The 12,528-nt window shown below is 38.6% G+C and overlaps 1 protein-coding gene across 3 annotated transcripts in view; it reads right to left on the bottom strand.

Moving 5' to 3' along the window:
- Positions 1-12,528, bottom strand: part of cfap210 (cilia and flagella associated protein 210) — a 190,190-nt gene that overhangs the window by 10,032 nt on the left and 167,630 nt on the right. For all 3 annotated transcript variants that reach the window (XM_043693681.1, XM_043693680.1, XM_043693683.1), the window contains 2 exons: positions 5,368-5,573; positions 1,792-1,948 (listed from right to left, as the gene is read on the bottom strand). In XM_043693681.1, the coding sequence (XP_043549616.1) occupies positions 1,792-1,948; positions 5,368-5,573 (363 nt within the window). The remainder of the gene's footprint in view (positions 1-1,791; positions 1,949-5,367; positions 5,574-12,528) is intronic.

Below are 12,528 nucleotides of genomic sequence, written 5' to 3' on the forward strand. Positions count from 1 at the left end.
CACTTTCTCCTTTTTTTTTGTATCTACTGTACTAGACCAAGCAGACCCTGGACTTTTCTACACTTAAAAGACAATGGTGGCAGAAACCTTCATCACGAGCATCAGCTCATACAGCACAGAGAACCGCAGGCCCATACAATAGGTTTCTCCTCCTCCTTTTGTGCCCGAGTATATAATTTGATACTACCCCTTCTGTTGAAATCTCCTACGATATAAATATCTGAACTGTTACTAGCAAATGATAGTGAGTGGTAATGAATGCTTTGAATTGCTGCTGTGCTTGCATGTATCAGAGCCTGGGATTGTTGCTGAAGAGAAAAGGCCAAGTTAAATTGGTGTCATTCTGAACAGACTTAACATGGTTTTCAGTAGATGGGCTGAGAAGGTAATGGGCTTAAATGTATGCTGCCTGGTCAGTGAGCTATAAAACAGAGGAGAAAGGGGTTATTTCAACCCTGGCTTTGTGACAATTTTCCAATAATGCCACTGAGATCACCCTTCTAAGGATACCTGGAATCTCTAGAGTTTTAAAGTCTCGATAGTGTTCTTCCCCTTCTTTTTGCAACCAGTGAGAAATGTAATAAGGACATTAAGTGATTCCCAAACAAACAATTCAGTGTGGCTACCTGAAAATATACATGCACCATGCAACTGTGCTAGATAGTTGGAATCATTTGGTTTCAATGAACATAAGGATTTGGTGATGAAACACATCAATTCAAGTAAGCAATTTAATGTACACCCAGCTGCAAACAGGCATTTTTTCTCCTACCTTCACTGATATGACACTCAACATAGCTGATGCTTTAATGTCTCCAAGGAAGCAGGATGCTACTCATACCATGTTAACTGGTGTATTAATCTTACAATTCTTACACATTGCTCTTCTGGTGGCATTCACTACGAGAGAGACCTCTTTCCACAATCTCATATCTTTCCAGAAAATTTGTAATACACCATCAGGGAAACAAACAACTCTTCTTTCTCATTTCATACATATTTTTTTCTACACATTAGTGAGCTAAAAATACCTCACTTACCATTCATTTGTAACTGAATATTTGATCTTTTTGAGTGATACATAGTTTTGTTGAATGAACCTTATGGTTCAAATTCAGGGTGATAAATTCAGCAAGATATTACAATCTGGCTGGTTCCATTGTTTTAGTTCCTTATGGGAACATCCATATGAGCACTATTCTCTCGGTGGTGTCCATACTGAAACTATTCAGCATGTAGTACAAATTCCAGGGGACATTTGGCTTCAGTAATACCACTTTAGCGGCACTGCTGATTAAAGTTTTGATCCCAAATTACCTTCTCAGTTTAATATTTGAAGGAACTTAAGCCCAGCAGCAAGAGTACATACAGATAGTAACAATGCCAGGTGTTCACTACATTGTAATAAAGAAACTGACATTAAAAATATAGTAAGGCTACTATACGATGGGTGAGCCAGTGCAATTGTTGTACCACCTCATATCCTTGGACTGATAAGAAACTTTAAGCTTATATTTGCTGAAAATATTTAACTAAGGACAATGTGCAGGAATTTTCTTTTCTTGTACCACTCATTTTTGAAGTTATGTTAAAATATCCACAATAATCAAAGTATTTACAATCTTAATCCATGTAAGAATCAGTTTCTCCAAACAAATTTGAGACTACAACAGAAAGTTGAAAATTCACATTATAAAATCATTAATAAGTGTGCCACAATAACAAACCATCCAGATTTCTGGAAGTAATGTTATCCAACTGCTTGAAATACTTAAGATGTATTATTCCTACCTTATGATTCATCATATTGTTGTTTTTTTCTTGGCTCTTCAGTTGTTCAATTTTATTGAGCTCCCACTGATACAGATGAGCTAATTTCTTAATTTCTTCTCCCTCCTTTATATATTGTTGTTTCTCCAGTTCTTTTAAATGTCCATTTTCCTTTATTCTAGCATCAAAGGCAAAAATTTGAAAACGTATGTTTAAATAAAATCAGAAACTGAACAGTTTTCATGGACATCCATTCAGAAAAAAACTGCCTATCAAGATATATTTAATGACTCAGGTTCTCAAAATTGTAACAAGGGAATTTATAACTACTGGCAGTTGTAATATAAAAGGATAAGATCAATCTTTTAAGTGCACTAACTCTGTCAGATAGCTGCACCACCAATATTCATGGCATTTTATTGGGTCCCCCCCACCCTCATTCCCCACAGTACCCTAAATTTATTCTTGAGATATTTATCCAATCCCTTTTGAAGCACTGGTTGAATTTGCCTTCCAGTACATTCCAGATCCAAAGTTCTAGCTATGTAAAAAAGTTTTCCTCATGTCACTTTTGGTATCTTTTGCTAATCACTTTACATTAATGTCCATTGGTTTTCAACTTTTCAGCCAATGGAACAAATTCTGTCCAGATCCTTCATGATTCTGAATATCTACATCAAATCTCCTCTCATTCTTTTCTTCCTTATGAAAATTAACACCCGTTTCACCAACCTATCCAGATAACTGAAGTGGCTTATCCATGAAACATTCTGATAAATCTTTTCTGCACATATGTTAAAGCCTTGACATCCTTCTTAACATGTGGTGCCTAGAACTGGACACAATACTGCAGTTGAATTGATGTATAAAGGTGAATCATTTCTTTTGCAATTTTTGCTTTTGTTTATAAAATCCAAGATCCCCAAAGTATTTTAACTACTTTCTCAGCCCACTCTGATATCTTTAACATCCTGCACACACAAATTCCCCGTTCTTGTTTTTAAAATGTAATCTATATTTTTAATCAACCTGTCCAGAAATGTGATTACACACCTCTGGGGCAGATGGAAATTGAACCTGGGCCTCTTGGTCCAAGGTTAGGGGTGCTACTACTGCACCACATGTTCTTACATCCTTTCAGAAGCATACCTTTAATTTATATTATGCCCCTTATTCTTTCAACCTAAGTATATTATCTTTCACTCCACTGCATTTGATTTCATCAGCCAAGTGTTTGTTCAGCCCATCTACTTGTCTCTGTCTTCTTGAAATATATTACCCACCACACAATTGTTCACCACTACCCATTTGGTCCGTCAATCAGCAAAACTTAGTATACATGTTGCCCTTTTATTCAATGGATTTCAATTTTGTAAACAGGTACAATATATTTTTTATTTATTCATGAGATGTGGGTGTCACAGGTTAGGCCAGCACTTATTGCCCATCCTCAATTGGCCATAGGTCAATTATGAGTCAACCACATTGCAGTGGGTCTGGAGTCACATGTAGGCCAGGTGAGGTAAGGATAGCAGTTTCCTTCCCTAAAGGATATTAGTGAATCAGATGAGTTTTTCCTGACAACTGACAATGGATTCATGGTCATCCTTAGACTCTTAATTCCAGATTTTTATTGAATCCAAATTCCACCATCTGCGATGGCAAGGATTTGAACCCGGGTCGCTGGATAAACAGAGTCAAAGCGTGTGGTGACTCTGGAAAAGCACAGTTGGTCAGGCAGCATCTGAGGAACAGGAAAGTCGATGTTTCGAGCATAAGCTCTTCATCAGGAAAGCTTATACTAGAAACGTCGACTCTCCTCCTTGGATGCTGCCTGACTGGCTGTGCTTTTCCAGCGTCCCACACTTTTTGATTCTGATGTCCAGCATCTGCAGTCCTCACTTTCTCTTCCATGCTGGATAAACAGTCCAGTGACAATGCCATTAGGCTATCATCTCCCCGCTAGAAATGCACTTTCTCAAATGTATTTTAGCAGTCTGCATTACTCAACTGCATTACCTCCATCAAATTTGTCTGTTCAATAACACAATCAAGTTAGTCAAAAACTTATTTTATTTGAACAAATAGTACAACTTTTCCTTAATTAATCATCACTTGTCCAAGTGACTGACAACTTTATCCTATATAATCACCTCTAAAGGCTTTTCGGTCACTAAGAATTTATTGACTAGTCTGCAGTGTTGCATGTATCTGACACCCTTCTTTAAATTAGAGTATAACATTTGCAATTCTTAGTCCTCTAGCATCATGCTGGCATCAAAGAAAGCTTGGAAGATTATGGCTGGTGCCTCCATTAATTCAACCTTTACTTAGATAATGTAACAACTCACAAGGGATCCAACCCAATCCAACATATTAACTTTAAATGCAAATATCGTTTCTCATATAGAGTCATAGAATCATAGGGGTGTACAGCACGGAAACGGACTCTCCTCTATTAGTTTTTTTAGCTCATCCAGTGTCTCCTCTTTCTTGGTAGCACCTTCTTCCTCGGTAAACACAGATACAAAGTACTCATTTAGTACCTTGCATATGCTCTCTACCTTTTTGATCCCCAATCAGCCCCACACATTGTCCTTCTAATGTTTTAAAATAACTTTTGGATTCCCTTTTATATTCACCATCAGTCTTTTATGCTTTTTCTTTGCTTCTATTTTTTTCCCCCCATTTCTGAGTTATCAACTTGATTCTGATTTGAATGATCATATTGATATCTGTCATGCACACATTATTTCCACATCATCTTATTTTCTATTTTGTGTATATTCCAAGAAAATATGGTTTTGCTTGCTCCATCGTTCCCCTTCCTGAGAATGTACCTCAGAAGTACCTTAACTATTTCCTCTATAAAGGCTGCCTGTCTCCTGTTTCCTTACAGTTTTGCCTGTCAATCTTTCATTTCACTTGCCTGAGACAACTATGTTCTCATCGTACTAAAATTAGCTGTTACTCAATTAAGTACTTTTCCTCTCGATTGTACATTGTCTTTCTATAGCTAACTAAATCTTTTGGCACTCTGATCTTTTGCTAAATGTTTTCTCTTTGACATTTGATTCACATGACCTACTCATCTTCAGAACCTGATCTAGCAATGCCTACTCCCTTGTTTAGCCAGAAATATACTGACAAAGAAAATTCTCCTCAACAGACTTCAGAGATTCTTCGCCCTCTGCTGTTTACGCTCTTATTGTTTTAGCATATATTAGGATTATTAAAGTCCTTAAATGTCACTGCTGTATAGTTCTTTTAACTTCAGTTTATTGTCATTGTCATCCTCTCAGGCCTGGTAAAATTCTGAACCAATACCACCACTTCTTGTTTCTTTCCTTCCCTTTCTTTCCTGAACACATTTAACATTTCCTTATTTGCACTTACCATTTCCAGTTTTCGAAGAGTGCACATTGCTCTTCATCATCCATTTTTTCCTAATATAATTGTATTATCTTTGGTACTGATTTTGATATGCTTTGCGATCCTTTCATACTCACCTTTGTACAACTCTCCCTAAATGACATCTGATATCAGGAGGACAAGAGAGATTATTTCAATAACAACAGAAATTTAAACTATACTCACTGCTGTTGATGAAATTCAGCAAGGGCCTTTCTCTTTTCTTTATCTTTCATTAATTTTTGATATTCTTCATCCTCACCCAAGTTAATTCGACGTTGAATTTCCTCCATATAGCTTTTCTCTTCTCTTTCATGAAGATTATTTTTTTTTCTCTTCAGTTCAATCTGTGCTTCACGTTCTTTCAGGGCTTCAGTGAGCATCAGCGCAGCCTAGGTAAAAATGTATTTATACAGTTTGTACAGTCATGATGCTGAGAATGTAGTTGATGCTACAAATTGCTGGACATAAATGGGTTTTTAAGTTAAAGGCAAAAATTCAAAAAATTTATGTACCTAAGTGAATTCCAGCATTGAATTACAGATTTTATATGAATCCTTCAATCAAACTTGTCCACACTAACCAGATATTCCAATCCAACCTAGGTCCATTTGCCAGCATTTGGACCATATTCTGCTAAATCCTTCCTATTTATATTCCCATCCAGATACCTTTTAAATGTTGTGATTGTGTCTGGCTCCACCACTTTCTCTGGCAGCTCATTCCATACCCCAAATGATCATTCCTAATTATGAATTACAAGCAGATTACCCTTTTTTTGCATATGGCAATTTGAATTTTGAGCGGTTCTATATTGAATAGAATAGAGTAGCAATTTATTGTCACTTGTATTTTTACAAAACAAAATACAGTGAAATGTGTTTAAGTTGCCAAACCCTGGGGCCTTTATTAATAACAGAAGTCATATATAGAATCATAGAGATATACAGCATGGAAACAGACCCTTCAATCCAACTCATCCGTGCCAACCAAATATCCTAAAGTAATCTAGTCCCATTTTCCAGCATTTGGTCCATATCTCTCTAAACCATTCCTATGCATAAACCCAATCAAATGCCTTTTAAATGTTGTAATTGTACTAGCTCATTCCATACACACAGCACCCTCTGCATGAAAAAGTTGCCCATAGGCCCCTTTTAAATCTTTCCCCTTTAACCATAAACCTATGCCCTCTAAGTTTTAGACTTTCCCCACCCCGGGAAAAGGCCTTGACTATTCACCCTACCCATGCCCCTTATGATTTTACAAACCTCTATATGGTCACCCCTCAGCATCCGATGCTCCAGGGAAAATAGCTCCAGTCTATTCAGCCATTCCCTGTAGCTCAAACCTTCTAACCCTGGCAATATCCTTGTAAATCTTTTCTGAATTTTTTCAAGTTTCACAACATCCTTCCTGTAACAGGAAGACCAGAATTGCATGCAGTATTCTCATAGTGGCCTAACTAATGTCCTGTACAACTTTAACATGATTTGTCAACTCCTTTACTTAATGCACTGAATAATAAAGGCAAGCCTACCAAACATCTCCTTCATTATCCTATTTATCTGTGACTCCACTTTCAAGGAACTATGAACCTGCACTCCAAGGTCTCTTTGTTCAGCAACACTCCCCAGGACCTTACCAATAATTGTAAAAGTCCTGCCCGATTTGCCTTTCCAAAATGCAGCTCCTCAAATTTATTTAAATTAAACTCCATCTGCCACTCATCGGCCCATCTGATCAAGATCCCATGGTAACTTCTTTGCTGTCCATTACACTTCCAAGTTTGTTGTCATCAGCAGAGTTACTAATCATACCTCCTATGTTCACATCCAAATCATTCTTATAAATAGCAGTGAACCCAGCACCAATCCTTGTGGCACAATGCTAGTCACAGGCATTAAGTCTGAAAAGCAACCCTCCAACACAAAATAAGATGTTTTCTGGGCTGGTTTCTGGGAAGATATGAAATTTTCAAAGTAGTACAAATTTAAAGTTACCTACACTTAACCTCAAGGATGAGGGCTGAAGGGCTTGTACTATGCTGTACAGTTCTATGTTCTTTTCATCTCCTCAGATGTCTCAGTCTGTAACTCCTCTCAAATTCAAGGCTCAGCTACTGCCGGGTAGTGTAGTGACACTTGAGAGTGTGGTATCTCTGTGTGGCCCCTTGAGTTTACATTCCGTGACCTAATCCTGAGCTTATGGAGCTACTCTAAACACAATTTTCACAATTCACAAATCAACTGTGAATGGTGACCTTTGTTAACTTTTGTCTTGACTATTCCAAAGAACTCCTGGTTACCCTTCACTTTCAACTTTCCCTAAACCAGAAGTCATTTAAAGCTCTGTTACCCATGCCCTTACTCAGGCCAAATTAAATTTATCTATTATACCTGTACTCAATTACCTTCTGGTGAAACAAGTGAGTTATGAAACTCTCATCTTGCTTTCAAGTTGCTTCATACTTCCTACTTTGCATCTTCTCCAGAGCTAGAATCTCCAAGATGGCTGTGCTTCTCCAATTCAGGCATCTTAACCATCCCTGATTTTAATGTTTCCATTACTGGTGGCCATATTCTCAGTTTCATATGCACACAATTATGGAATTCCCTCCTTAAGCCTCCCTGGCTTCTAGCTTTCTTTCGTCCTTTAAGACACTCCATACAACTTATGTCTTTGACTATGGTTTACAATCATTTGCTCCAAAATTGCTCTTTGAGATATGGTGTCAAATCTCATTTTAAAATGAACCTGTGAAGCATCCAGGAATATTTTATTACAATGCTATTGCTGTATACTTGACAAATGTTTACTTGATTTCCTTGTGTGTATTTGAATCACCCAAAACATGCAACATCATGTTCTTCTACCCAGTTGGAGCCGTGATAAAAATAACTCATTCCTTTTAGATCACCAGTCCAATTCCTATAGATAAGTGCAAGCCTACAGTTAATTACAACTATTGTTTGTACATGCACTTTACAGTCAGATACTTGTAAAGTCTTCAGTTCTGCATTTAATTATTACTTCTTTTTAAAATAACATTCATACTTATTGAATGTAATAAGGTTAAAAATTTTACTTGAATGCTTTAGTAACCAACAAAAACCTGAGACATGTTTCTATAATGCATTGTAGAGATTGATCTAATACACCATACCCAATTTCAAAGGATGAACTATGTTATTTTTCAGCAACTTTTGCTTAGGTTCATTTCCTAAATTATTTTTAAAGCTACCATTAGAAATATAGGAATGGGAGAAAATTCATTCATCCTTCAAAGTTATTCTGCCATTCAATGAAATCGCAGTTGGCCTGTTCTCACCGATGGCAATATAATAGTAAACTTTGAAGACTGAAATCAACAGGTATGGATCATTGCCACCACCCTTTTCTCCATCTTCATTGCCACCATTCTTCATCTTGTCAAGAACAAACTTCCCAGTGATGTGGAATCATGTACAAGATGGACGGAAAACATTACAACTTCAATCAATTAGAATGCAAGAAGAAAACAACGCTGACATCACTCCACTCTCTTGGTCGGGATTCATCTTCATGCCTTCGCCGAAACACACTGAATAATTGATCTCAGCCTCAACCTCAAAAAATACCTAAGTCCTTTACCAATCCATCTGAGGGCAAGCTCTGGTCTATCCCTCCATTAAGATCAAAGGAGAAATCCTCCCAATCATGGCACATTTGACTTACCTGTGGAGCTACTTCTCATCTAAGGCTGACCATCAATATGGAGATCCAACACCACATAAAATCCACGAATGCCACATTTAGAATCCTAAGGATGAGAGCCTTCAATTACAGCATCATCCGCACTCATACACAGATCCTTGTGAATAAGGCAGTTTCCTTTTGACTCTTCCATATGATTCCAAAACTTGAACTACATATAGACACCACCTCAAGGCCCTGGAGAAGTACTATCAATGCTGTTTGAGGCAGATTCTCTGCATCAGATGAGAGGATAGGCGTATAAACAGCAGTATCCTTGAAGGCACCAGCAGCACTAGTATTGATGTCATGATCATCTGAAATCAACTCCACCAGGCTGGCCAGGTGTTTAGGGTCCTAGATTCCAACTGCCAAAGCAAATCTTCTTTGCCCAGCTCAAGGAAGGCTGTCAAATGAGAGGAAGACCAGGAAGCACTTCAAAGACTCCCTGAAGGTTTATCTCAAGAAATGCTACATCAATATCAACAGTTGGACGACACACACTCAGAAGAAACTGACTTGGAGGAACTTCCTGGATGAAGGAACACAATTCTTCAAGGACACCTGTAGTCAAGAGGAAGTATGGAAAAAGAACCTGAGAAAGGAATTCCAATGATTTTGAGGCAAAGGACCAATTCCACTTCTCAGAAACATCTGCCAAGTGTGTAATCAGAGATGCGATTCTAGGATTGGGCTTGTCAGCCACACAAGGACCCTAGTGACATGGAATTTCCTAGTGAGTGATTGCCAATGACTACAATGATTGGTCTACTATCTAATATGCCTGTGCAGCATAACCCTGAATGCATTTGTTTAATAAAAGTCTATCAAAGATTTTAAAATTAACAATTGATCTCGCATCTGCAAAAATCTGTCATTTGCAGAAGAGTTCATTCTACATTGCACAATGTTTACATATATTTTAATTTTTAAACTATGCCCCTAGTTCTAGATTTTTCATCCAATCAAAAAAGTGTTTCTCTTTATATACTTAACTTATATTAAATATATTTACATAACATTTTGGAAACTTCAATAAAATCAACCTTTGATTTTCTAAAGTACATGGAACAGAACTCTGTGCAATATCTACTTGGCAGAATCTTCCCTATCTCAGTTGAAGTATTTTATGGTTCCTGATCCATCATGACTTAGAGTAACCTCTCTTGTGCAATCTTCTGCTCTCTACTTCATTAATTAGGCAAACCCTGGGTTCTTGGGCCTCTTTCTGGGAGAATAGCAATGACTGAAGAGGCAGAAATGATTACTGACCATACTTTGGCAGGACTATGCACGTAACAATTTCAGCCAAACCCTTGGACTATAATAGATCGGGCTGCTTGATTGATTGTGGCAGTGCCAGTAACTGACAATACCTTACAACCCTTTGATTTTCACAAGTTATAAGGAGAGGTTGGATAGGCTGGAACTTTTTTTCCTTGAGCAAAGACGACATAGGTCTTGACTTTATAGAGACCCTATAAAATCATGAGAGGCATTGATAAATTAGATAGCCAACAGCATTTCCCCATGGTAAGAGAGTCTAAAACTAGAGGGCGTAGGTTTAAGGTAAGAGGGGAGAGATACAAAAGGCTCCGTGGGGCAATTTGTTTCACACAGAGAGTGGTGAGTGTCTGGAACAGGCTGCCAGAGGTGGAAGAAAGTACAATTTTGTCATTTAAGGAACATTTAGACAGGCACATGGATGGGACGGGTATGGAGGGATATGGACGAAATTCCAGCAAATGTAATTTAATTGTGAAAACAGAGTGGCAAGGACAAGTTGAGCCAAAGGTACTGTTTGCATGTTAGACTTCTGTGACTATATGGCCGTTTTCATGTCCTTGTTGCATAAACCGCTGGCACATGCTGCAAGTCTAATGTTTACAAAGCATGGTGTTGTATAATGGTGTTGCTTGTGCTCACTTATCTGACTGACAGGTTGACCATTCAGTGCTCCCCACTGCCTATCCTTCTCCACTAAAAAGCTATGTGAGATACAGAAGCTGGCAACTCTTATGTCAGTGAGTGTGTGCTAAGAAAGCAATTGAAGTACATACTATAGTGTATTAAAAAGTACAAATGCTAGGATATTCCTGTAGGTTCAAATGTGGGGTGTGGCAACTAGAACTTCAAGATTAGCAGGTTTAATCACGTGGCTCAACTTTCACAACTGCAGAGAGATGATTTCATACTCGCAAAACATTAGATTGAATAGAATTACTCAAACTGACTTCAAAAGGTGACTGCCTAAGAAGAGAGATCTTCCTATGAGCAGTACAAACTTCTTTGGTGCTTGCTTTGAGATTTATCTATGCTCCTACAGAAGTTAGGTATGGTAAATTTAAATTAGGGGAGGGAAAAATTGAGTGAGTGAGCAATAAGAAAGCAAACTAAGAAACATAAGATGTGTGTGTCCATATGAATGCAAAAGCATCCTGTGCTGCTGAATGAGATGCATGTGTGTCCCTGCACCAAAGAGATCAAGTAGAAGCATGCAAGCCATAGTTGTCCCTCTGCTCCAAATTCAAGCTTGGAAGGGCACTTCTGCCGATCGTGTCCATGCAATGGTCAAACATCCATCTGTTCTAATTGCATTTTCTCGCACTTTTCCCGTAGCCTTGAATGCTCTGGTGTTTCAAGTGCTCACCTAAATTACTCTGAAATTCCTTGAGGGTTGCTACCTCTGCCAACCATCGGGCTGTAAGTTCCAGGTAAGTACATCCCTCTGGGTGAAAAAAATTCCTCAAATCCCTTCTAAATTACCTGCTCCTTACCTTAAACCTATGTCCCCTGGCTACTGACTTCTCTACAAAGGAGAAAAGTTTGTCCTTGTCTATACCCTCAGAGATTTGTACACTTCAATCAGCCCTCAGCCTCCTTTGCTGTATGGAAGGCAACACCAGCCTATCTAACCTCACCCTTTGTAGCTGAAATTGCTTCAATCTAGGTAACATCCCTGTGAATCTCTTTTGTGTCATTTCCAGACCAATCGCATCCTTGCTATAATATGGCAATCAGAAATGTCTGACTTGGTCTGACAGCAGATATAATGATGTGAAGAGGCTGATGTTCACCAAAGCTAGTTTGCATGGAGCACTCAGGGACATGGTTCTGAAGAAACAGTTGCATTTTGGTGGGGTCAGGCATGTTGGCAAGCCACAGCCATCAGGTACCCACTCTGATTTGCACGTCAGGAATTTGCACCATCTAGTATTTTGGTAAAAAAGAGAAAAATTGGAAACGGCAAATAAATGAGGCAAGTTGGGACTTTAAGGAGATGAGCTGAAAATGTGTTGCCGGAAAAGCGCAGCAGGTCAGGCAGCATCCAAGGAACAGGAGAATCGACGTTTCGGGCATAAGCCCTTCTTCAGGAATGAGGAAAGTGTGTCCAGCAGGCTAAGATAAAAGGTAGGGAGGAGGGACTTGGGGAGGGGCTTTGGAAATGCGATAGGTGGAAGGAGAAATCTGAGTTCTCCAGTTTCCTCATTTCCTCTCCCCCCACCTTGTCTCAGTCAAATCCCTCGAACTCAGCACCGCCTTCCTAACCTGCAATCTTCTTCCTGACCTCTCCGCCCCCACCCCACTCCAGCCTATCACCCTCACCTTGAC

The sequence above is a fragment of the Chiloscyllium plagiosum genome, chromosome 7 (assembly GCF_004010195.1).
Source record: "Chiloscyllium plagiosum isolate BGI_BamShark_2017 chromosome 7, ASM401019v2, whole genome shotgun sequence".
NCBI classification, from domain to species: Eukaryota; Metazoa; Chordata; class Chondrichthyes; order Orectolobiformes; family Hemiscylliidae; genus Chiloscyllium; species Chiloscyllium plagiosum.